This window comes from Ipomoea nil, unplaced genomic scaffold (assembly GCF_001879475.1).
Source record: "Ipomoea nil cultivar Tokyo-kokei standard unplaced genomic scaffold, Asagao_1.1 scaffold2805, whole genome shotgun sequence".
Lineage (NCBI taxonomy): Eukaryota > Viridiplantae > Streptophyta > Magnoliopsida > Solanales > Convolvulaceae > Ipomoea > Ipomoea nil.
This window is the reverse complement of record NW_017619233.1, coordinates 457,262-484,580: the sequence shown is the minus strand read 5'-3', so window position 1 is coordinate 484,580 and position 27,319 is coordinate 457,262. Positions and strand designations below refer to the sequence as shown.

General features: G+C 41.1%; 3 protein-coding genes across 5 annotated transcripts; 1 reads left to right on the top strand and 2 right to left on the bottom strand.

Annotated features, from left to right (window-relative positions):
- Positions 1-4,803: 4,803 nt before the first annotated feature.
- Positions 4,804-12,651, bottom strand: LOC109158329 (pre-mRNA-splicing factor CWC22 homolog). 3 transcript variants are annotated; one of them, XM_019306263.1, is made up of 9 exons: positions 12,486-12,650; positions 10,784-12,081; positions 10,335-10,524; positions 9,199-9,302; positions 8,707-8,809; positions 8,460-8,564; positions 8,251-8,414; positions 5,917-6,222; positions 4,804-5,401 (listed from the first exon to the last, which is right to left on the bottom strand). In XM_019306263.1, exons 2-9 carry the CDS (start codon positions 12,068-12,070, stop codon positions 5,072-5,074), a joined length of 2,589 nt encoding a protein of 862 aa, XP_019161808.1. In that variant the 5' UTR covers positions 12,071-12,081; positions 12,486-12,650; the 3' UTR covers positions 4,804-5,071. The 3 variants fall into 3 exon arrangements, with proteins under 3 accessions (XP_019161808.1, XP_019161807.1, XP_019161809.1); XM_019306262.1 differs by having other exon boundaries at positions 8,251-8,564; XM_019306264.1 differs by lacking the exon at positions 4,804-5,401 and adding an exon at positions 7,662-7,714 and having other exon boundaries at positions 6,178-6,224; positions 8,251-8,564; positions 12,486-12,651.
- Positions 12,652-14,472: 1,821 nt separating this feature from the next.
- LOC109158017 lies at positions 14,473-15,057 on the top strand. The gene has a single exon (XM_019305836.1). It carries the CDS (start codon positions 14,473-14,475, stop codon positions 15,055-15,057), a length of 585 nt encoding a protein of 194 aa, XP_019161381.1.
- Positions 15,058-25,321: 10,264 nt separating this feature from the next.
- LOC109158016 lies at positions 25,322-27,319 on the bottom strand. The gene has a single exon (XM_019305835.1). It carries the CDS (start codon positions 27,317-27,319, stop codon positions 25,322-25,324), a length of 1,998 nt encoding a protein of 665 aa, XP_019161380.1.

Here is a 27,319-nt window from a genome sequence, read left to right as displayed (position 1 = left end):
AGTATTTACAAGATTTATTTTCTATAATTATTTATTTCTTTTTTTGGATATGCAACATATAGAGATCGAAAAGGTTTTGGTATTATGCTGAAGAAAGATGAAGCTTAATGCTTGAATTAGGGAACTAAATGTGTTTGATATATAGGGCTAATTCTGGGTTCGGATGGCTCCTCTCATGCGAACATGCGGATAGATTGTGATGGTATGAACTCATATTAATGGTTAGAAATCGATAAAAAAAAAAAAAAAAAAAAAAAAAAAAAAAAAGGGAAAAAAAATACAGTCGCATTTTGATAATTTCAATGATATGCTGGTGTAGTTAGTGTTGGGCATCGGCCGGGTTGACCGCGTTCAGCCCCTGCTCGATTCGAGACGTGGCGCTGTGGTTGGCCATGGAGGGATGTTGTTAAATGGTTATGTCCACCTACTTATCACCAATTGGTTTTAAGTTAGATATGGCAACTAGATAGCCAAAGAACTGTATGGTTCAGCGTGCTTGACTTACAGCAGTCACATGATAGGAGACCCCTGCGAAGTAAGCATAATGCAGTACAAAGATCTAACTATTGGTATCAGAGTCGAGGTCACGGGTTCGAATCGATGGTGAGGCGAAAGCCGAGTCCAGTCCCACATGGGATGTGGACGTAGGTCGGGCCAAGTCCTGTCCTGGGTGTGGGATTAGTGGGCGCGGAGGCTAGGTTGCGGCAGGTACCGGGAGGGGGATTTTTGGGCATCGGTCGGGTTTTGCCACGTTCAGCCCCTGCTCGATTCGAGATGTGGCGTTGTGGTTTACCATGGAGGGATGTAGTTAAATGGATAGTGTCCACCTACTTATCACCAATTGGTTTTAAGTATGATATGACAACTAGATAGCCAAAGAACTCTATGATTAAGCGTGTTTGACTTACACCAGTCACATGATGGGTGACCCCCTAGGAAGTAAACATAATGCTTAAGCGTGTTTATTTGACTTACATCAATCACATGATGGGTGTGACCCCCTGGGAAGTAAACATGCATAATGTATAAGAATAATGCAACGCTGAAATCTAATAGTTAGATATGTTTCATGGTGCTTTGAGTCCAATGCACCGTCAAGCATTCCCGTGTGCACCACAGACCAATATTTGGTGATGCACCATAGAGCAACCCGTAGTACACCACAGACCGATATTTAGTGCACCACAAAAATATACTTGGTGCGTAAAATTACCAAAATGTCATTGTATTTTTTTTTTCATTTTTATTGATTTTCAACTATTGATCTAACCTCATCCAATGGTCCCGATTTGTCTGCATGTGTGTGTCTGTATTTTTTTTTTCACTTTTATTGATTTTCAACTACTGATCTGAGCTCATCCAACGGTCCCGATTTGTCTGCATGTGTGTGTGTGTGTGTGTGTGCGTGTGCGTGTGTGTGTGCGTGTGCGTGTGTGTGTGTGTGCGCGCACGTGTGTGTGCGGGGGATTAAATGAGAACAGGGTCTTCCTGTAAAAGTGATGACTAATCTCAGCCGCCCATCAAGGTTTATCAATGATTGAGAATTTTAGTAAAAAAAAAAAAATTTGCGAGTCAATTTTATAATTATTGAAAACTCAATCATTAATCTACTTAGATTGATCGATTAGATTAGTCCTCACTTTTTACATGAGAGCATGTTCTCACCGGAACGGTTGAACCTTCCCATATATATAGGTATAGTTAATCATTATGATCAAGTGTTTAGTTTTTTTTTTTTTTTTTTTTTTTTTTTTTTTGAAGAAAGAGAGGCTAGCCCTCAAGAAATTATCTAATTCTACGGGTGCAAGAACCACCAACATCTCAAATAAGGAAGCTATCCAACCTGTTTGGAGCATCTTGAAAGATCCAAGTGCTCCAGTCTTTATTCTGGGCTAAGTTTGCTAAAAAAAATCAGCACATTGATTTCCCTCTCAAAAGATATGATTGAACGAGATCCTTTCGAACTTCTTTGCCATGGTAGCGCAATCGATCAGTAACGTACAACACTATATTACGCCAAGTCTATGAGCCCCGACCAACTACATAGCATGCCTTCAATTGGATTTGTGTAGATTTATTTTCGGGCTTATACTTGTGTAGCAATCAACACTACGTTTCTCCCCTCTTCGAGCACCTACATACAATACTAATTATTGAGATTAAGGCCTGCATGGGTAGCTCAATTGGTCATAGAGGTGAAACTTTGAAAGAATGACTAGGGATTGAGTTTCACTAGCTGCAGTGTGGGAGCAACCTCTCAAAGTGAGGGGGGCTCCTTGTGCGCAGTAAGCACTGGTCTAGCCTTTGTGGTTCATGTTCAGTTGAGTCACCATGATTTATACATCTTCCCAAATGCTCTGTCGAGTTGGGGTTCAACCTTTTGGAAGAAGAATTATTTGGATTAAGCATTTATCACTATGTCAAAAATTATAACTCATAGCAAATATATAACTTTATTTTCTTATATTTACACAACTGTGCCACGTTTAGATAATGGGATGTTAGAATTGTCCCTCTAAATCACCACCCAACCCTAACTAAATGCGACGTTATTACATGATTACCATATAAGAGTGTATTGAATTGACATTATTCATAATCACTAATTCATTGTTTTTATTTAATTAACCTTCTAAATACGTGTTTCAATGTGAGCTGGCCATGGTGTTATTACCCTCAAAATGGTTATATAGTGGATGGCTCTAATCCTTTGCTAGATACACCTTAGTCTCTCAAAGAAAAACATATTTATAGGCATATGAAAGGCAACTAATTAAGAACACAATAACACAATTCTTTGTTAGCAACCAATTCAAAAATGGAGATCACACATGAAAGGCAAGAGAGATAGATGTCCAACAAATTGAAAAGAAACTGAGTCTTCATTTAGTAAGGAAAAAGATCTCAAAATTAAGAGTGTGTTTATTGTGAGACTGTCTCAATGATCTTTATTCATGAGATGGATCGAGTCAAGATGAAAATATAATATTTATGTTAAAAAATGTAATACTAATTAGGAATAAAATATTTTTTTAGCTATAAGGGAAAGTGTAATACTTTTAAATCAAAATATAACATTCACGGATTGAACAATTACTTATTAGAAAAAGTATAATACTAATCTGGAATGAATTGATTGATTGTTGCTTACGAAAAAAAGTGTAATAACTATGAGGAAAAATGTGATACTTTTGATGAAAAAATGTAATACTTTTAAATTAAATTTGTAATATTAGGGGTTAAAATGTTATTTATGAAGAAAATTATAATATTAATGAAAAAAATTGTAATACTTAGGAAAAAGTCGACTCCACTCACATATGAGGATCTCTGAGGCGGTATTAGATTTTCTTCCAAAATTAATACAAATTTAAGATATTTATGGGTATATCTTACGCCACCCTAGTCCTACCCTAGTTAGGGAAAACTAAATCAATTAATTAACTAACAAAAAAATAAATATAAACTAAGGACACACTATGCAGGGCTAGAAACTTCATGTCTATTTTTAACCATTTTTTACTCTAGAAACTCCAAACATTGGCCCATTTAGTTTGCATGAATATTAATTTCATGGAGTTTCTATTTTTAAAATTTAACTTTTTTAGTCAAAGGTCTTGCGGTTAAGTGATATAATTGTGACTTTTTCAAGTAAAATATCACAAATTTGAACCCTAATTGAGACATTGATTTCACAATATTTAAGAAGAAAGATATCACTATCATATAGAGGAGTTTGAATCTTTATACTAATACTAGTTTTACACGCGCATTGCACGAATGAGTTAATGTCCAATATTTATAATTAAATAAGTATGTATGTGAAAGTATATCAAATTATCAATGGAAGATTATATATGAGAAGTTCTTACATAGGTAATTGAATGTCGAATTTGTTTATTTAAATATGTAACTATATGAATAAAAAAAGAATATAGGATATATTCATTATAATTATCACTAAAATAAATGTTTGCAACTTTATAAAAGCGATAGTCTAACTACTTAGTTAAAAACGGTAGTCTAAATAAATACTACTTTTGGTTTGAATTTTTCTAAGTATTCTTACTTCTCTTTTGAGTAGCATTGTCAATGTCTTCATCATCTTCACTATTTGTCATCTTTGTTTTTTTTTGTAGTGTGTTATTTGCAATTGAGTTACTATTGCTAGCATAGATGACAACGTCATGCAATGAGATTATGGTGTAGGAAGCTGCGAATTTTTCTTGTTGTGTATATTATTTGGATCTTAGTTGTATTATCAAACTCTTGATCTTGCAATTATATTTCTCCTAATCAAACTCTGAAATTTTTCACTTCTTGAAATTAAGTGAGAAAAGAATTGCAATTCCTCTCTACCAAATATGTCATTTAAGCCTATAGTATTAGTCCTTAAATCTAATAATGCAAATGGCATTAAAGCAAAACTGAACTTTCCTATATTTGTCCTTAATCTAATAATAATGCAAATGGCATTAAAGCAAAATTTCCAATTATATTATGTACCCAAAGTTTATTTTACAATATAGACTGTGATACAATATTTATTTTTAATAGGTTCATTATATTTTGAAATAAGTTCATTTTAATGTATTGCAAGCAAAAATAAATCTATAATCTATAATACATTAAAAATAAACCTGCAATATAATAAGAATAAACTTATACCAAAAACACATCTAATCCAGGCAGTCTTATAATAACTTCAATGTGTGAATAAAATAACATCAAATCCACAACAAAAATGATTAGTCAAATAGTGTGTTCCCTCATGTAGCCTTTTTGTTCTTTTTCTCTCACAACTAACAAGTAATAAAGCTTCATTAGCCAAAGTGGAGTAGAATGATCTCCAATTGCATACTCTATTTGACTAGAACTAGAATGAACTAACTGCATTTTCGTTACAAGTAAAAGGGCATATTACCCTCATCCCTATATGAAATTCGGAAAGAAAACTCACCATGAACTACAAAATATCCACAACTCTAGACTATAACTATGAATTCCCGAGTGAATGTAATTACACTACGAAGGGCAATTTATATACACAGTCAAACATTTGGACACATCACTAATGTCTCCTCCGTTTCCTTCGTGTATCCTCTTCGGAGCTGGATGATTCAGATCCCGACTCAGACTCCGAAGAATCAGAGCCAGAGCTCTCAGATGCGTCTGATCCAGATACGGGTTTCTGTTGTTGCATGATTAGCCGTGGCATATTTTTCAAATATTCCCGAAGATTTTCTGTAATCCCACCCAGACCAATGGATGTGAAGAAATTGATTGCAAAACGAGTGTTTTTGGGATTATCCTTTGGAAATATTGACTCAAAAGACTCTTGCATTGTTTGGTCATTAAGACGCTCATTCAACAAGCGGATTCCAAGGTGTTCCGACAATTCCTGAACAAGAAATCAATGTAAAATGAATATAAATACGGAATAGCATATAAACAAAGGAAAATTATGCTTTCTTTTATATTTGATATAGAAGCCTATGGATGCTGGGAATAAATAATGGCTCACGCCCAGAAATCTCAAACATAATTAAAAAAAGCACTAATGAAGTTACTATTATTTACCTCCACAAGGTAAAGAGTATCTATATACAAAATAACTAATTTTGCATTAAAAAGAAAGTCAAACAGAGGATGATATCCCTATACTGAACAATATTTGTCAGGATAAATTATTTGGGAACATACAAATAACTATTATGGACTATGCCAAAACTGAAGAGGCAACTGAGGATTATAAGGGGTCATTGCAGGCAGGTTCATACATCATACAACAAAAATAAGAGACATAAATAAAAATCAGGAACACAAATATATCATGAGTTAAGAATATGAGGAGCTGAAGAAAAGACAAAGTATAAACGAGAATACAAAGGGAAATATAATTAATCAAGCAGTTACCTGGAAGAGAATCTTGATAAATATCCGAGAAGAAGAGGTAGTGTCTTCTTCTGTAAGCCGGATGTACGCCAGAACATGCCAAGGCAATGCATAAGTTCCAAGCAGATGTGCAAAAAACTTGGCAACATTTCGAAGTTTATTAGTTTCCAGACGGTGAATCATTGAATACTGTTGCACAAAACACGTCTCGAAGTTCTCCTGGTGAACTTTGTTGATCATGCAAAAACGCTGCCCTAAAAGACCATAGTAACGGAGGTAAGTTCTCTCCTGACTGCAGCACTCTAAAAGCATTATGCATAACTCCATCTGGCACAGACAAACAGAAATACACCAGAGTTACTAATGAACCCAATCATTGACCAGGCCAAAAAAAATTTTAAAAACAAAATCAACCATCAAGAGAAGCATCTCAAAAAACTAGTTCACACCAGTAATCACCAAGAAAAACTAGTAACAATATAACGTCTAACAAAGTCCTATTCTCAATTTAACAGTAATACAGCCCATTTCACATTTCCAGTCTTACCATATAAACTGTTATGTTCTCGGGCAAACACATGCATCACAGGGGGGATTAACACTATTGGAGGTTTTTGGGGGTTGCCTATGTTGAGAGATGAAGTAATAAAGTAAGAATTCAAATTACATTGTTTGGTAGGCAGGAATAGAGTTACTAGGAATTGAAAGGGAATAAGTGATATAAAGACTAAAATGTCCTTGTGTAATAATAATAATAATAATAATTCAATTCCACAATAGGAGGGAATTGCAATTCCATCCAACCAAACAATGTAGTTGTGCTCCACAAAGAATTAGGCTGTAGTTGAATTACAACTACAGCCTACCAAACAAGCCATAAAGGAACGAGGGAGGAAAGACAAAAGCTGACTTTAATTGGAGAACAAGATACTGGGAATGTTTTGAGAGTTTTCCCACCTCTGATTTTATCTTAACTTCTTGTCTCTTTTATTAGAATGAAAATCCCCTTTATAGGAGGGTTACAAAGACTAAATTAAAACCTAAAAAGGAAAGGAGAATCATTAAGGTTCCTTACCACAATTATTATATATATATATATATATATATATATATATATATATATATATATATATCGTGGTTGCAATAGGCGCTAGGCGCTAGTCGGGCGGTAGAGTAGCGCCTAGCGCCTAGAAGGTCTAGGCGGGGCCTAAGCGGCCTAGGCGGTCGCCTAGGCGGCTAACTGAAATAATGAAAAACAGTGCACGTGTGTAGGTGCATATATGTCATATTACACACACACACACACAGAGATATATATATATATATATATATATATATATATATATATATATATATATATATATATATATATATATATATATATAAATGACGAGTTAACTCGGCGTAATCGGCCGAGTTAGGCGCTAGGCGGACGCCTAGGCGGCCAGTCTCCTAGGCGGGAGCCTAGGGGCGAAATCGCCACGGTCTAGGCGGGATTTTTGCAACCCTGATATATATATATAAAGGAAATAAATCAATTCAAATAGCAAAGATATTTTAGAATCAACTAATCAATCTCATGATTTTCTTTGCCTGATTTCCTGAATCATAACATATACATTTAAAACCAACAAAGTGTAAACAATTTCCCCAAAAAAAAAAAAAAAAAAAAAAAAAAAAAAACAAATTAAATAAAATATATACACCAACCTACTTCTCTAGGCATAACCAACCATACAATAGTTAACATTAATCACCTTCGAAGTTCGAACTTTTCAACCAATCAATACCCAGAAAGTAAATCATCATACCCCATCTCCTACAAAACATAAACCATTTCTCCTAAATGTGTAAAATCAATGAGTACCACTAAATTAGGATGGGAGATAATCTACGTGAAGTACGAGTGCACCACTTTAACTTAACAAATCCACCAGAATACAAATTGCGGCCTAATCTATTTAATTTTAGGCATAGGAATAGTTTTGTGTATATTGCCTCAAGATGTTTAGACTTTAGAGATCCCAATCATGTTACAAAACTATCTTATTTGCATAAAAATGTCATAAACACAAAATGTGTTCATATCCTACTTTTGTCAACATCCATTATAGTTTTTTTCTTTTTAACTGCAGCCCTACCACCCTCCCTTTCTCTTTGTGGGGAAGGGGTAATCAGGCATGAACTGCAACACTAAAATAGCATAGCATACTGCATACCAATTAGATGCCAATAGAATGATAAATTCCTTCTGTTGCAATAGTCATGGTCAAGTATGAATCATCAGTTAAATTGGAAACAAACAGTGAAAAGAAAATAAAATAGATATGTAAAAGAAACATTCACAAAACCAACCTCCTGACCAGGCTCGAGTTTGATCTTCAACAACTTATGGCCTGCTTCCTCAAAGTCGACGCTTGACATAATTGTCAGATAGATAGTTCTCCGAAGGTTGACTAAGTTTGTTTCTGTCTCATCTTTTATTTTCATTTGCTCCTCATCCTCTTCTTCATCTTCATCTTCATCCCCATCCTCATCCTCATCCTCATCTCCAGACTCGGCACCAGAATCCCCTTCTTCCTCAGATTCCTCCTCACCTAGGATTGCCTTCTTCAATTCTTCATACTTCTTTTCATTCTCTACGAAATTGGGATCTGGCTTAAAGATATCTGTGCATTGACAATCACAATGAAAAAAGATATGCATCAAAATCACACATATTCTATTGAAATATAATGAGCAATTATTGAGACATACCAGAGATACCTAAAGTGACTAGTATCAATAGTATCTGAGAAAGTGAGGGCATACCTAGAGCAATTTCAGGATCTATAGTATCTTGGAAAGATATTTCGTGAGTCAACTGATCCTCTTGCTCTACTAGATCAAGTTCTGGACGTACCGCAGGGTACCCCTGTGTAAGAATTCATATAAAGTAACCAATTCAAGACTCTTACTTTGCTAACATTTTATCATTTTATCATAAATTGACCTAAACTAGCACTTCCTATGTCCAGTTGTCCCTTTCCGTTCCCAATGGTAAATGCAACATAACATTGACCAATTTTTAAGACGATTCTTTAAAATTTTGAGATTTCAATTCTTGAAAAGAGGTGTAATCTTTATGTCTTTTCTTAATCTCTAAATTTTATTTTCAAAAAATAATATTACCAGAATAAAAAACTTGAGTTGATACATGCTCAAATTGAACCCAAAAAAAAAAAAAAAAAAAAAAAAAAAAAAAAAAAAACAGTAAAGGGACACCCCTATAACGGGAAGGGAGTAATATACGATTTAGTTTACCTGAAACTTTGCTTTACGTAATGCAAAGAGGCCTTCGATTAAGAACTGAACCCTTTTATCTATCTCTCCTTCATGAAGTATCCCACGAAACCACTCAAAGATGCCTAATTAAATAGATATTCATATAGGCAAATTCATTAAAATAATCAAAGAGTACAAGTTTCTGCAAGCAGAAGGAGAGGTATCCACAAATTCAGTAAACAAAATGCAAATTTCAACATTAGCATCTTAAACAAAAAACAAAAGAGAATGTAGACCCTTCCTCAGGAATTGAAGTCACTCTAAAAGTATAAATATAGGGAATTGAAAATGGCAACAGCAACATAATCATGTTTAACCAGTTGAATTAGGTAGAAAACAGGATTTATATACCAGTCAAAAACAAGTCAGCTTAGATGAGAATTCAAATCTAGGTAGATCTAGCAAACCTCAATCTTTGCAGCAATTTATCCATTACACAATCTGTATGATATGGGCAACTGCTACCATCAGTGCTAATTAAAATCACAATACACATGGGCAAAATCTCCAAGAGTTATCAAGCCAGTCCATTACTTCCCAAATATGAAGTCAAATATATGAGTTTTCCTTCTATTTTTATCTCCTTTTTCCCTACTTATTTTACAATATGCTAAAGAAGTGCAGTGTACAGACAAGGATTAGCTGCAAACAAAAGTAGTGGTAATTAAACTAACTATCCCACCCCTTTAGCTCCCAACCGCCTCCCTCAAAACACAAAGTGAAAGGAACTTCTGGAGGTGGCACTCACACCATCATCAATAGCATATCCAAAAAAAAAGCATTTCACAGGCACACAACAAAGACATATATAAGCCAAGAAAGTCTCAAGGGCAAATATCAAAACCTTTAAAATAACAATATTGGAGGGGAAGGAATATTTAAAAATAAAATAAAAGAAACAGTAAAAAAGAAAAAGGAAAAAGCTGCATTAATCTCAAAGTCAAGCAAAGTGATGGAAACGTATATGAATCTCGAAGCAATAATCAAGTTCAATATCAGACCGCCAAATCACTTTGCTTAAACAAATCACTTGTGTGTAAAATGGACAAAACACATAAACTACAAGATAGGCCATTATCAGATTATGGAGTACATAAATAGGAAAGTTTGCTCACCATGCAACCCGCGGGGAGTGAGATCTTGCAGTATGGATCCACACTCAGTAACAAAACCAACTGCTACCTCAACACTATCATCAGAGGGATTCTCCAGTAAAACAGCAAGTAATTCCAGAGCAATGAGCTCATGAACTACTTGCTGGTTCACAAGATGAGCAATGAATTTAACAGCTGCCAATAACTGGGGCTGCACAGAAAGTACACCAAGGATGTAAATACATGAAATCAGCAATAGAAATTACCACATGACTGAAATCTGATTTCCTATGCAAAATAGAATGTCAACTTTAATTTTTGTTCCCCCACCCCCACCCTTCCTCTTCTCGTCTTTCCTCTCATTTTTGCAAATAAATATGACAATTGCATTAGAAGATTAACATATACTCCTTATAAACTACCAATATGAACAAAACAAATGGAGGCCAAGAACAGAAAGTGGCACAAACCTTATCATTACGTTTATAGGCCCTTTGAAGTTGTAATATAATCCTCCTCAAAAGAAGATCACCCACCTCTGGAAACCTAGTGTTTACAACAGCAACTAATGCTGCAAATACATCTGTGAAACCAGGAGAAGCCATTTGGGACTTCATACACGACCGACAAAACAGACCCCTTCCACGAATCAGGTTCTCTGCAAACAATTCCGGAATGATGTTCTTTATATTTGTCGCATTCACTTTATTCACTAACCCATTTATACTCTTCCTAAGAGCATCCCATGTCATTCTTTGGTATTCAACAGAGCTTTTGTCCTGTATCTCCTTCATCATCCTTGCCAACTTGAAAGGAGGAATATAAACTCCTCCACTTCTCCCCAAATTGGCATTCTCCATAGTCATATTTCCTTCTTGCTTTGACACTTTAGAATCCTCATTCAACTTTGCATTATCTGCACGTTCTTGTTTGCTCTCATTATTATACTTTTCCCTATCATACTTCCCTTTCTTGCTTTTATACCTCTTACCTTTTTCACTATCCTCTGCACTATTAACCTTCCTATCTCTTTCTTTCTCCCTCCTACGTTCTTCTCGACTAGAATCCCTATAACGATCCTCCCTGTGCCTATCCCTGCGGTCAGTTTCCCTTCTGTTATCATTCCCATCATAGTCCTTGCACTCCTTCTGTTGCTCATTCTCCCTCTTGACATTCTGTCCACCATCATCCTCCATCCTGTCCAAATGCCTTTGCCGCTCCACTTTCTTATTACTCTCATCTTCAGAGTCATGGTGCTGTGATTTACGCTCCCTACCCCTAACATCATCATCATCATGATTATCATCTTGTCTCCTCCAGTGCCCATTCTCGTATTTATTATCCCCTTCATGACCACTTCTACGCATCCGCTCATAATCTCTATCTCTACCATTGTACTTTTCTTCATCTCTATACCTAGTCCGGTAATTCTCGTCCTTGTCTCTTCTACTTCCATTTTCCTGCCTGTCAGTATCATCTCTGCCTCTTCTACTTCTTCCCTTTCCCTTCGCTGTTTCATCTTTCCTTGTGACTTCACACCCATCAGAGTGCTTCCTTCTTCTATCACTTTTTCGGGGAGAGGTATCGTGGTCGGAACTAGAGCTGCACTTCTTATCTCCACCTTCTCTTTGGTGCTCAGACCTACTCCTTTCGTTTTCTCCTTCAGCTGCTTCTTCATCACTAGAGTGATGTCTGCCGCGTATTTCACCTTCCTCATCTGAAGCACTAGAGTCAGAATGCAGATACTTCCTAGCCATAGGGCTTAAACCTTAAACAATGGCCCCAAAAAAAAAAAAAAAAAAAAAAAAAAAGAAAATTGCTGAGTGGGGGTAAAAATTAAAAGAAACCATAACTCAACCACAAAACAACATTTAATTAATCTATCTAACAACATTCATCAACTCAGCAAGTTTCAAGCACATCTATATGTTCGTCAATTCGTAAATAAATTAGAAACTACAGTATAAATGAAATACTGTAATAAATTAAGAAATAAATCAAACAAAAACTATCTTCATCAATGTTGTCTTGACCACACACAAATAAATTAACAATTGGACTTGATAATTTAAATGGATAAATCAAATAAAAACTTCACCAATTTGATATCAAATCTAAATTCATTATTCATATATTTAAGGATAATATACACGGACTTGCAGATTCTAATACCTCTATATAGTGACAAAGGGTAGTAGCGGACTGGCGGTGGGCGACGGCTCTCGGCGGTCGGCTAGAGGGCAGTCGCAGTGGCGGAGGGACGCTTAGAGCATCCACACTTCTGCAGTTCTGCGGCAGTCAGTTTCGTCACTTCGTTCTTACTGAGGGGAGTGTATTCAATCCAGACCTTTTAAGAGTTTTATGATTTTTAATGACTTTTAAAATTGAGTGTTATTCAATTTAGACTTTTAAATTGATATTTGATTCAGACTTTTAAAAGTTTATTGGTATTTAAATATTTGTCAACTCTCATAAACTCTATCAGAATAGAATTTATGTAGACATTTTCTTCATTAATATAAGGAATAAGGGTCAAATAAGCCATCCAACTGTACACAATAATTCAATTAGGCCACTGAACCTAAAAAATCAACAATTGGGTCCCTAAACTAACCAATTTCAAACAATTCTTCCAATTTCAAGGTTTCCAACAGGTCAACAGGTCATCCTTCCAAATTAATTATTTTTTAAAAATAAATTTTTAAAATTAATTATTTAAATTTAAAAAATAAACAAATAAACAAAAAAAAAAAAAAAAAAACAGGACTGGCCGGAGATAACTTGTTTTTTTTAAACAAAATTTAAAATTAATTATTTTTTAAAATTTATTTTTTTAAACAAACAATTAATTTGAGAGGATGACCTGTTGACCTGTTGGAAACCTTGAAATTGGAAGAATTGTTTGAAATTGGTTAGTTTAGGGACCTAATTGTTGGTTTTTTAGGTTCAGTGGCCTAATTGCATTATCATGTGCAGTTCGATGGCCTATTTGACCCTTATTCCTTAATATAAATAGATGAAATCCGATCTTCCAACCCCAAACTTTTTAGTTTTCTCTATAAACTTTTTTTCTCTATCTAAATCAAACAAAATTTTTCATCATTTTCCGGTACGTCTCAAACTTTTCATGATAGTATACGTTGTAACTTTTATTATTATTATTATTTATTCAATTTTGTGTTTGCTGCGAACAGCAACAAGAAATTTCTTGATGCGCATTCGTGAAATCTTCTTTACATAAAGAAATTTCGCAGCAGAAATCTTCTTTATTGGTTATATTAGTGAAAATTGATTATATTTTCTTTATGTATAATATAATCTATTTTTGTAACAATTAATATTTATTTTTTATTTTTTTTGCAATGCATTAATTTAGTTATGATTTATATAAATATATTTTTGTACATAAATTATAAATAATGTATTAATAGAAGTTATGGAATGTTTGTAAGGGTGTATTTAATTTAGAATTTTAATGACTTTTGTAGACTTTTTAATATGAAATTTTTTTTAAAAGTCTATAAGTGTTTGTCTTATGGATTTTTAAAGACTCTTTCAAAGTTGATGAAAGTTTAAAAGATTCTATGAAAGTTTACAAAATCTCTACAAAAATCATTTAAAATCCATCTCTTTAAAAGTCTGGATTGAATACACCCTTGAGTTTCGGCTACTTTGACTAATTAGGTTTTGATCCTTCCTTAAGCGGGAGTTTCTTAAAAAAATATGACGTTTTTCTGGGAGTTTCTTAAAAAAAAAAAAAAAAAAAAAAAAAAAGAGGACGTTTTCAAAAGTAGGACAAAATTAAGAAAAAGACAATTGAAAAATGTGTTTTTATGTCTGTCCTGATCAAACATATACACAAGTCCCACTTGTATATATTTTTTTCTTTTTTTTTTTTTACGGAGAAGCCAGCGACCAAACTGGTGTCTTCGATTTCTCCAGCAAAGGAGAATGCGACCAGTGACATTCTCCTTGGCTAGAAAATCGGCGACACCAGTTTGGTCGTTATATTTATTTATTTTTATGTACTATATATAGCTCATACTTTACATCAATAAAGGTACAGTTTCTTTCCTCACATGGTATCAAGAGCCATAATCCCCTAAGGAGTTTTTTTTTTTTTTCCTCTTATTTCTTTTCCTTTCGCCATTCTTTAAACATGGCTACAACCACTAATGATATTGTCCAGCTTAATGCTCCATCTAATTTCCCTATCAAACTCACCTCCATCAACTTTCCTATCTGGAGACGCCAAGTTCAGTTCAAACTGATTGGCTTTAATCTCTTCGGATACGTCAACGGTTCTATCAAAGAACCAACTAAGTTTACTGATACTGCACAAACAACTCCTAACCAGGCACACTTAACTTGGTATCGCCAAGATCAGATAATCACCAGCGCCTTACTTGGGAGTTGTTCAGACACTATTCAACCCCTTATAGCATCCGCCTCAACAGCATCTGATGCCTGGCAACAGCTCGTTGCTAACTACGCTAGTGCCTCCCGAGGACGAATCATCTCCCTCAAGGCTAAGCTTTCCAGGAACCCGAAGGGTAGTCCATCAGTCACCGCGTTTTTGAGCGACATGCGGTCTATAGCTAACAATCTCGCCCTGGCTCAATGTCCTGTTTCAGATGAAGACATGGTTGTGTACGTTTTAACACAACCAGGAGACGAGTATAGTTCTATCGTCTCTGCAGTTCGTATCCGTGACAAGCCCATTCCGTTGTGGGGAATTAGCTGATGTCCTCACGGATCATGAACGTCAGTTGGCTGAAGCTGATGATACTCGCCAATCTCTTTTGGCTACTGCTAATGCCTCCCAGCGTGGTCCTTCGGCTTCTCGAAATATTCAGCACTCCACTGTCGATCGGAGGTCCCGCAACAACAACAACAACACGTATGGCAATAATAGACCGAATTGGTCGCACAACAGCAACACTCGACTTGGTGTTGTGTGTCAGTTCTGTCACCTTACTGGCCATGAAACTCGTGTTTGCCGTAAGTTAGCCCGATTTTTAAAGGCCCATAACGTGTTTCCCGTGCAGGCTCATCCATTTCCTCAGTCTCAGTCACCAACAGCTAATTCTACCGTGGGATCGACTACGCCGTGGATGTTTGACAGCGGGGCATCTCACCATGCCACACCGGATATGACTCCTCTGCACACTTTCACTAAGTATAATGGTCTTGATGGGATACGACTGGGCGACGGTAATTCTTTAAACATCTCTCACATTGGCCAGTCATCTATTCTCACTCTCTCACTTCCTATTCCGTGCTCACTCTCCAAAATGTCTTACGTGTTCCACAATTGCATAATAATTTAATATCCATATCGCAATTGTGCAAAACTAATCAAGTGTCGGTTGAATTTTTTGATTCCCACTTTCTTGTGAAGGATCTTCGAACGGGGATGTCATTACTACGGGGGGTGAACATTGATGGTGTATATTATCGACCTCTCCTGTATCAACCCACAGCCAATTCCATGCAGTTGTCTCGCGTTTCCCAGTGGCACCATTGTCTTGGTCATCCGTCTAATAAGGTGTTGCATCGTGTGTTGCAACACTGTAACGTTCCCATATCTATGTCAGCATTAAATAAGTTTTCCTGCCAATCATGCAATGTATACAAAGTCATAAATTACCTTTTTCCAAAAGCACACTTGTTAGCACTAGGCCTCTACAACTGGTCTACACTGGTGTATGGGGCACATCGGAAAAATCTATTGATGACTTCGCTTATTATGTTATATTTGTAGATCACTTCTCTAGATATGTCTAGTTATATCCTTTAAAACGAAAGTATGATGTTTCCTTGATTTTTCCTCAGTTTAAAAGGTTAGTGGAGAAATTTTTTGGTCTGTCAATTGTGTCAGTTTATTCTGACAGGCAGGGGGGGGGGGGAGTTTATTAAATTAATTCTAATGCTCAATGCTCATGGCATTTCGCATTTTTTGACTCCTCCACATACACCTGAGCACAATGGCATGACTGCACGGCGACACAGGCATGTTGTCACAAGTGGAATGTCACTTCTTCACGCTGCTTCTTTGCCTTCTTCATACTGGTCTCACGCATTTCAGGTTGTCGTCTATCTCATCAGTCGACTTCCAACGTCGGTATTAGGTAATCAATCCCCTTATCAAGTTTTGTTCAAACAAACACCCAACTATGATAAGTTACAACCTTTTGGTTGCCTATGTTTCCACTGGTTGTGTCCCTATAACACCAAGAAACTACAACCGAGGTCACGTCCGTGTATTTTCCTTGGCTACTCGAACACCCAATCCGGTTATAAATGCCTAGATTGCAGTTCGAATCGTATCTATGTATCTAGGCATGTTAGATTTGTGCCCCATGTATTTCCTTATAACGATTTGCAAAAGTCATCTAACAGCTTACCTTTTGATTCTCATGATTCCGTATCACACCGTATTTTGTGCAAGTCGTCTCCTTTGTCTACACAGGTAGAGACTGTGGGTGTTCCAGCACCAGTTCCAACACCCGTTCCAACACCAGCTCCAACTCCAGTTCCGAGTCCAGTTCCAACACCCGTTCCAACACCCGATCCAACTCCAGTTCCGCGTCTAGTTCCAACTCCAGTTCCGACACCAGTTCCAACACCATCACCGTCAGCTGCGTCCAATTTATCATCTCCCACTGTCTTAGAAAATGGTCAAACCAGCCGTCGTTCGTCACCACCTCCGTGTCGTTCGTCGCCCACTGTTACTACAGCCGGTCAACCACCCAGTCAACCCAAACATTCCTCGTCCGACACCTCTCAGTCACAAGATGGGCTGCACCGCTCCTCTATACCATGTTGTCCTAACCCCAGGTATTATGACTATGTTATCAACCACGCCACAACACATCCCTTACCTCCCACTTTAAAACCTTCTACCGTCGCTCAGGCCTTGAAGGATGCTCGGTGGAGGAAAGCTATGGACGATGAGTTTGACGCACTCCAACGTAACAAAACATGGTGCCTTGTTCCTCGCGGTGTTGCGGTTCCCATTGGTTATAAATGGGTTTACCGTGTCAAGCATAAACCCGATGGCTCAGTTGATCGGCACAAGGCACGCCTTGTGGCAAAAGGCTTCTTACAGACTGCTAGCCGGGATTACTTTGAGACCTGTAGCCCGGTTATAAAAATGATAGCGTAAATTGAACCGGGGGTTACGGTTATACTACGAATACGTATGTTTGTGAACGAGTAGAATGAAGCGCTCGACGGTCAGCCGGTCGGTCGGTCGGACTACCGGGCGACGACTGAGCGGTCCGAGGCTAAGTAGTATTGCAACTAGTAAGTAATAGGTTACAAGCGGGTTGCTATTACAGGGTGAAGGGTACAAGTAGTAAGTAGTAGTTACAATGAGATGAAGATGAGATGTGAGGAGGAGATCCTCCTATTTATACTGCTTGAGTCGGTCTACGCATTTAATGCGCCTGCTGCAAGTGGATCGACGTGGCGTCTTCTCGTTGGCTCAGTCAGGCGGTCGCTCTGCAGCTATGCGTAGGTTGACTGATCGATGAGACGGAGCCGTCCTACCTGCAAGATGTCCATCACCGCCCTGCAAGTGCAAGTTGCATCCCAAGACTTGTCGTGCAAGTTACGTTTTCGGCTCTGCAGGCTACGTCATCTTGCAGGCCGACCGGTCACCCTACGGTAGACTGGTCGGGTGATTTTCCGTCGGGGCAATTCCAAGAGTGATCCGAGAGCATATTCTCTTGTCACGAGGCCTATCGGTACGAACGGTGCGGTTGACCACAAGTGATTTAGTCCTGTCGGGATTATTACCGTAACGGACCGGTCGGATGACTTCTTGACGGACCGGTCATACGGATTATTCTTCTATACGTATTTACCCATCACGAGTCCCCCACTTCTTGAATCCACGAGAATTGTTGGGTTCGAGAAGTGAGAACTATTTCCTCCGTAACTCTCCCTGTCAGCTTGTCACGAAAAAGGTGTCATCCGGTCATCCTACCGTAGGGTGACCGGTCAGCCAGCTGTTCTCCTTCCGGTCTACCGGACAATTTTTGATAATTTTTAAAAATTCCCATCAGTCTTGATCGGATGGTGCATGCGCAATGTTGTGACACGTGTCGCAATCCGAGCTTTCCACGTGATCGGGCCGACCCTTCAACTTCCAAGCTCATCATCTACCTATAAATAGCTCCCTTAATTTTTTCTTCATTTTTTACTCTCACTTTCCTTAGCTTAACTGATTTTCTGAGATTTTTCTTCATCTTACAAGGTAAAAAATTTTCACTTTCCTTTTGCTTTTCTTTCCTTTTCCTTTCCATTGCTTTGTTTTATATTTTTCCTATTCTTCGTCCGAAAAAAACCCTGGCTGCTAAAGAGAATTCTGTTCCCGCTGCTCCGTACGTCAACCGTCCTTCCACATAGCTGACCGACCGATCGTAATTCTTGTACGTCGACCGCTGCCACCAACTTACGTATGTTTCTCCACTCTCCTTTCGTAATGCTTCTTTCTTTTCCTACTAAATGTGTGTACATGTGCCATGCTTATCATGCACCACGTGTGTTTTTCCCTTGCAAATATATATGAATGTATGCATGTGTATATATATTTGTTTGCTTTCTTGGACATGAAACACTTCTGCTCTCCCCTTATATATATATATATATATATATATATATATATATATATATATATAAAAGGTCGGTCGACTGTTAATTCTTTTCTTTTTTTCGATCGATCGCCCCAACATTACTGTTGTTGTTGCTTTGCTTCAAATTACTTGTTGTTGTTGATCCGTCGCCAATCGCAATCCATTATTTTGTAGACCAAACATCCAATTGCACATTTTGTAGACCGATCGTCCAATTGCTAAACTGATCGACCATGCGCCAACTGTTGTAGTTGTTTCCTTGCTATTGTCATTTGTTTATGCTACCTAGTTGATCAATCACCCCGCCATCCGGTCGATCGTCCGGATGGTTGACCGGTCGGTTGCTCCACCCGTCTTGGCTCCCATCAGTTTTGCTTCATCAAAGTGTATTGATCTCCTTTGATTATAACATAGCTTTGAGATTTAATTTGATCGATTGCTGATTTATGCTTACCAATTTTTACTCTTTTTTATCGCACAGCATGTCATCGGATGATAGTTAGAATCTCTCCGCCCGCGACTATGATGACGAGGAAGTTGAGGAAATTAGTGATTCTAAGGGGTCGTCCTCGGGTCTAGAAGGTGATGGGTTTGCTATCCCCGCTCGCCCGGTTGGCGAGCGACCGACCAGGGCATGTCCGGCTGTCCCCATACGGTCCGTCTCGTCGAAGGCAACTCAAAAGAAGAAGAAGAAAATGCACAAAGGGGAAAGTACCTCATCCAAACCCCAAGGGTCGTCGGTCAGCAAGCCCGATATGTCGGGTGTCAAATATGTCACTCTGGACCCTGCAGGTGCTCGTGACACCCCTCTGAACTTGTCCACCAAGGATGTGGACTTTATCAAAGAACATTTTGGAGCGGAGGTCACATACAAGATTGACTGGAGCCTCCCCCACGTCATGAGTTGTCATTGCAAGAGGTGGATAGGCGTTCATCTTGACTCCTTGAAGGTCGGCATGCAGATTCCACTTGATCCATTTCTAGTCGCATTTGTGAGTTACTATGGTATAGTCCCGAGTCAAATAGCGCCGAACGGTCACCGCATACTCGCATGCTTCCCTCAGATTTGCAACGGCACCAAGTCCCCTGCACAATCGACCTCTTCAATTTTCTCCATCTCGTGAAACCTTTGACGAGGTCTCAAGGCAGCGGCTTCGTTATGATCCAGTGTCGCGGGGCAGTCGGGAAAATCAACGATCTGCCGGACAGTAACCACAATTGGAAAGGGAAGTTTTTACGAGTTAGGCTGGATGATGAGCCGCCATTCACGAACAAGTGGTCGTCGCGGATGCGTAAGTGCGTGTGTCCGCCCGAGACTCCAGAGATCCTTGATGCTGTCGAGAAGATCGGATCCAAGTCTTATCTTTGGGAGGTTTATCACTCTTCGGGTGCCTTGAAAGCGGATCAGCTTCCTCGCCCGACCTACGAGCCATTGGGTCGCTCTGTCACAAGTGGTGGGTCGGTCGGTCGAAATATCGCGACCTGTTTCCTTTTCACTTCTAATTCTTTTGTTTGTTTTGTCTCTTGTTGCGCAGGTCAATCAGCAATGGCTTTCGACGATAATCTAGAAAAGATGTTAGATGCTGCTAGGAAGGCTTCGCCAGGTAGCAAAAACAAGCGGAGTCTGAAGGTTGTTCTGAAGAGGACGACCGCCTCTTCCGGGGATCACCATACTGCCGGCCGAACACCTGTCGGCCCCCATCCGTCTGACTCCTCTGCTGCTCCGATTCAGACTAAATCAGCCGGGAAACGTCCTCTAGGTGTGGCGGAGGTCGAGTCATTCTCGGAAGTCCAAGCTGCTGACCCTAAAAGAGCCCGGGTATGCGAGGAGGCGCCTCTACTTGCTAAAGCACTTACCCAAGGCACGACCAATCTGCCGGAGATGTTCAATCTGTTGTTCCAACTGAATCCTCCACCTGAGCTCCTAACTAATGGGTCGACCGACTCCCTGGGAGGGCAAGTTGCCCATCACTTGGCCCTGGTACTTACTCCGGCTACCAGCCGCTTCCCGCTCTTTCCTTGCTTTCTCTTTTCTACGTCTGTCAATGTTACATTCCTTATTGATTTGTGCACATGTCAGGCTGCTAGTGGAACTGCTGAGTTGTTCATCCCGGCTAAATGTGAAGCCATGGGGCGTGACTCAGAAGTGTATAAACTTGAGGAGAGGGTTAGAAGCCTAGAGGCTCAAGTGGACTACTGGAATCAGTATCCTGGTTTTGCCCCGTTTTTTCCAGAAAGCTGCTGAGCTTTACCTTTCCCAACCGGCCGAGCTACCTGACCTGGCCAAGTCACTTTGTTCGTCCGAAGACGCCGTTGTCTCCTTCCTTCAAGCATTGTGCCGTGATCCCGTCGGTCTGCAGGTAGTGCGCAGGGCGACCGCCTGGGGTTACCAAAGGGGGAAGCATGCCATGCAGGTGTCTTTGCACCAAGCTCTTGAAGAAACACTTCTCCCAGAGGATTGGGAACAGGTCCGTACCGGGCTACCTAGAGAAGTAGGGCCACCAGCGAATCCCAAGCCATTTATTGATCCACCGACCGACCCCTCTACTGCTGCTTCTCGGAATCAAGGTTCTTGATTGTGATGTGATGTGATCTGTAGTTGTCTTTCACCTTTCCTAGACTTTTGACTCCTCGTTCTCGGGAGGCCGACCCCCTTCTTGTGTCAGTCAGACTTTGCCTCATTTGCTTATGTGTTATCTATTTCCTTTGCTCTGTATTGACTACTTGTGATTTTCTGTTCTTCATGTGTTGATCCGACTAACCGTCTTCCCTTCACCCGATGGGTAAGGCTTCTTCTCGTAAACTAAAAAGCGGGTGACAATTAGACATGTCAGACCGACCGGTCGAGTGTGACCGTACTGGTCGGTCTGAAGAAATCAACCGGACAAAATCGTGCAGGTAAGGCCAGGGTAATTCTACCGGGCCAAACCTCAAACGAAAGAGTCGGGGAAACAAGTGAACTTAATCACAAACTCAAACGGACAAAGTCGTGCAGGTAGGGCCGGGATGATGCGACCGGGCAAAACCTCAAACGACAGGGCCGGGAGAACAAATGAACTTAATCACAAACTCAACCGGACAAAATCGTGCAGGTAGGGCCGGGATAACTCGACCGGACAAAACCTCAAAAGATAGGGCCGGGAGAACGAGTGAACTTAATCACAAACTCAACCGGACAAAATCGTGCAGGTAGGGCCGGGATAACTCGACCGGGCAAAACCTCAAACGACAGGGCCAGGAAAACAAGCTGGCCGACCGGCCGTTTTTTTTTTTTTTTTTTTCTTTTCTTTTAAGGAGCCACTTGAAATATTCGGAGCGAGGTCGGAAATGATACAACGACATTAAGAGGGAAAATTTCTATTTAATCATCCGAGTACATGTAATATAGTAGTCAACCTACAGTACTTGTAAAATTTCATGAGGTGCTCGGAGTTCCATACTCGGTCGATCAGTCGACCGGACAGGGTCTCTAATTTGTAAGTGCCAGGTCAGACAACTGCCGAGACTTTGTAGGGCCCTTCCCATTTCTTAGCAAACTTTCAATGGTCGGTAGGTCTACTTGCTTCCCTTCGCCGGAGTATCAAGTCACCGACTTGGAAATAGCGTGGTTTCACCCGACCGTCATGGTAGGTTTTGGCGGCCTTCTGGTACTCAACCATCCTCCGTGCCGCCATATCTCTCTTCTCATCAATAAAATTTAGCTCTGCACCTTGCAACTCATCATTTTCTTCTGGCTGATAGTTCTTTTCCCGAGCAGTAGGGAGCCATGCTTCAATTGGCACTCTCGCTTCAAATCCGTAGGCCAACGAAAAAGGTGTTTCGTTGGTCGCCCGTCGAGGAGTGGTTCTGTAGGTCCAGAGAACATACGGGAGTTCCTCCACCCAGCCTCGACCCGCGCTTTGCAACTTCTTCTTTAGTCCATCAAGGATCGTCCGATTGGTGTTTTCCACCTGTCCGTTGGCTTGCGGGTATGCTACAGCTGCTCGAGTGTGTCTGATGCCCAGCCGAGCCATAAAGTTTTTGAATGGCTGGCTATCAAATTGCGTCCCATTGTCAGTGATCAAGTAGACTGGAACTCCAAACCGAGTGATCACCTTTTCAGAGAAACCTTTGGCATTGCTGTGAGGTGATGGTTGCAAGTGCTTCCGCCTCCACCCACTTGGTGAAGTAGTCGATTGCTACGATCACATATTTCTTCCGGCCGGCCGTCATTGGGAACGCTCCGATCAGGTCCACTCCCCATCTCGCAAAGGGTATTACCTCGCTGATCGGTTGGTAATAAGTGGCCGGTCGGCCAGGCAACTTGTGGAATTCTTGACAAGTAGCGCATCGACGAACGTACTGCTCGCAATCCAAGTTGATTGAAGGCCAATAGTACCCTAGCAAGATGATTTTTTGCGCCAACGTCCTTGGTCCCTGGTGGGCGGAACAAATTCCATCATGAACTTCTTCAATCACAATTTTAGCTTCGTCATTGGTCAGACACCTTAAGAGTGGTCCGCCGTACGACCGTTTGTAGAGCTTCCCGTCGACCAACTGGAAACGCGGTGCTCTCAGTTTGACCTTCTTTGACCTGGTGGCGTCATCCGGTAGGGCGCCATTGGCTATGTAGTTCTTCAGGTCGTACATCCAATCTGGCTCGCTTATTTCGACCGGTCGGACCTCAATGATGTCAATGCTTGGCGACCCGATTTCTTCAATCCGTGCGATTTTGGACACGTACTCTGGGGCTTCCTGGGTCAATTTAGACAGCATGTCGGCGTCCGTATTCTCTGTTCTGGGCACTTGGATCAACTCGTACTCGCCAAACTGCTGTAACAATTCCAGCGCAATGTCCTTGTACTGTATCATCCGATCCTCCTTTGCTTCGATCGTGTTGGAAAGTTGACCGATTATCAATCGGGAATCTGATCGTATCCTCAGTCGGTCGGCCTTTATCTGTCTGGCCAACCGTAGTCCGCCTATGAGTGCTTCATATTCGGCTTCGTTGTTGGTGGGTCGAAATTTGAAAATCAAAGCCTGGTAAACTTTGAAACCTTCAGGGGAAGTGAGTACTATTCCTCCTCCGCATCCTTTCTTGCTGGACGACCCATCAGTAGAGGCTTCCCACCATGGTTCCTCCAGAGCAGTCGGTCGGTCTGGCTCCGGGTCTCGCGCAGTGCACTCTACGATGAAATCGACCAATGCTTGTGCTTTGATTACAGGGCGCGGCTTGTACTCAATCGCAAACTGGGTAAGCATCATAGCCCACTTGATCAATCGCCCCGACGATGTTGGGTTCCTGAGAATCGTTCCGAGCTGCTGGTCGGTCAAAACTACCATCGGGTGAGCTTGGAAGTAGGCTGCAAGTTTCCTGGCGGTCACCCAGAGTGCAAATGCGGTCTTCTCAAACTTGGTGTATCTCAATTCCGCTCCCTGGAGGGCTTTGCTGACGTAATAGATTGGTTTTTGGACTCCTTTGGTTTCCTCTCGAACGAGCACCGAGCTGACCGCCCGATCGGACACCGCCAAGTAGATGAACAAAGTTTCTTCTTTCTCTGGCTTGGAAAGGACTGGTGAGGAGCTCAAGTAGGCCTTCAGGTCTTCGAAGGCCGACTGACATGCTGGTGTCCATTAGAATCCATTGGATTTCTTCAATATTTGGAAGAAAGGTAGAGATTTCTTAGCTGATTTAGACAAGAAACGACTGAGTGCTGCTAGCCGACCGGTCAGTCGTTGAACATCTTTGACCTACCGGGGGGGTTGCATCTCTATTATGGCTCTGACCTTCTCAGGGTTTGGCTCGATCCCTCGCTCTGTCATCATGAACCACAAAAATTTTCCTGTCTGGACGGTGAAAGCACACTTACTTGGGTTCAGGCGTAAGTTGAAAGTCTCCATCACTTTGAATGCCTGAGTCAGGTCGGCTGGGTGGCTCTCCTTCGATCGGCTCTTGACGAGCATATCGTCAACGTATGCCTCCATGGTCGACCCGACTCCCGAGCAACCCCTTGAACAACTTGTTTACCATTCGTTGGTAGGTGGCCCCAGAGTTTCGTAGACCGAAAGCCATTACCACGTAGCAGTACACTCCGTCAGGGGTTATGAACGCAGTCTTCTCTTCATCTTCCTTGCACATGAAAATTTGATGGTACCCTTTGAAGGCGTCCATGAAACTTAGCAGCTCACACCCGGCCGTTTCGTCAACCATCTGGTCGGGATTTGGTAGTGGGTATGGATCCTTCGGGCAAGCTTTGTTTAGATCAGTGTAGTCTACGCACATCCTCCACGTAGGGGGTTTGGGCGCGAGTACTACATTTGCTAGCCACTCCGGGTAGAACACTTCTCGGATGTGTCCTACCGACAGGAGAGTGGCGGTTTCCTTCTTCACGAATTCTCTTCTTTCACTTGATAGATGTCTCTTCCTCTGCTTGACTGGCTTGAAGCCTGGTTGGATGGATAACCGATGACATATGACTGACGGTCGACACCAGGCATGTCCTCAGGTCCCCAAGCAAAGACATTTTTGAATTTCTGCAATACTCTGATGATGTCTTCCCGTAGACCGACCGGTAGGTTCCAGCCAATCCCGACTACTCGCTCCGGCCGGCTAGGGTCAAGCGTGATCTCTTCTATCTCTGAAGCTGGTTGTGGCCTTTCCCTTTCTTCACCTCCATCAACTTGCTGGGATATGGTATGGATCCTAGCATCTTCGCGGTCGGACTGCTTGACTGATTGTACGTAGCACTGACGGGAAGCTCGCTGGTCTCCACGAACCACTCCGATCCCGTTTGGCGTGTGGAATTTCATGCATAGGTGGTTCATTGATATGACGGCGGCCGCTTGGGAGATACCCGGTCGACCGAGTATTGCGTTGTGAACACATTTTAATTTGACCACCACAAATTCCATGATAGTCCTCAAGATATTCGGCTGGATGCCTAATTCCACATTCAAACTGATGACTCCCTCTGCCTCTATGGAGTTGCCGGTGAAACCTGATAGCGGGGTCCGAATAGGAGTCAGCTGGTCGGTCGTCAGACCCAACCGGGTGAAAACGTCGAAGTACAAGATGTTCACCGAACTTCCTGTGTCAACTAGCACTCGCTGGACATCCGTCCCATTAATGTCCATCGTGACGACAAGTGAGTCACTATGGGCTTCCCCATGCATGGGAAGATCTTCATCTGTGAAGAAAATCGGCTCTACACGCTTCTTTTTCTCCCGGGGTTCCGAGTGGACCCACCCGACATACAAATTTCTTGCCCATTGCTTCCTTTGACGTGAAGAGGCTCCGCCTTCTGGGCCTCCGTAGATGACGTTGAATACAGGTTTCTTTCCGGTCGCCTTATCGTCAGATGACCCATGCAGACCGGGTGCCTTAGATTGCTCTTTGGGGTTCCTTTTCCACACGTTTTTCTTGAACTTCTCCTTGTCTCGTTCGTTCTTTTTCACGAACTGATCCAACTCTCCATTCTGAATGAGTTGTTCAATCACCAGGCGTAGGGCTATGCATTCCGCCGTATCATGGCCTTTGGTCTTGTGGAAAGCACAATACTTGTTCTTGTTTGTTCTTTCAGGTATTGGTTCGGGCGGGTGGACCAAGTTGCACTGTTCGGCATACTGTAAAACTTCCACTAGGGGTCTGGTTAATGGAGTGAATCGCGGTCCGTCTTCCGGTCGACCACGTTGCTTGAAACGTTGTCGGTCCCTCCTTGGGTCATGATTTCTATCCCAACTGACCGGCTGCTCGTCCCGTCTCTTGGCCAAGTTAGCCTCTGTGGCATCGGCATGGTGTCTGGCCCGGGTGATTGCTTCCTCGTAGGTCTTGGGGGGATTAACAATGAGGTCGTAATAGAGTGCCCCGGAGCGAAGTGACGTCAGGAAGGCGTGGATTGCCGCCTGATCTTCCATTGGCTCTACCTGTTCGACCTCACGATCCCACCTTTGTAAGAAAACGGACAAGGCTTCTCCCACGTCCTGCTTGACTGGATTAAGATAGGTGTATGGCTTCTTTTTCAATCTGTTGACTGCGAACCGTCTCACAAATTTGTCAGCTAGCTGGCTGAAATTTCCAACCGACCGTGGCTCCAACTTTCTAAACCACTCGGCCGCTTTTCCAGCCAAAGTGGCGAAGAAGGCCCTGCATATGACTGCGTCGTTTACTCCTAACATCAACATGTTGCCGTAATACATATCGATGTGTTCTTGAGGGTCGGACCGCCCGATGTATGTTCGCATCATCGGGATCCTGAGATCTTGCGGGTAATGCGTGTTCATGACGTCGTCGGTGAAAGGAGTCGAGATTAGCGGAGTAGGTGGCTCTTTACTTGCACCGTTTTTTTCACGGAGTTCTTGCTGTAGATGGTCTATCCTCTCTTGCAT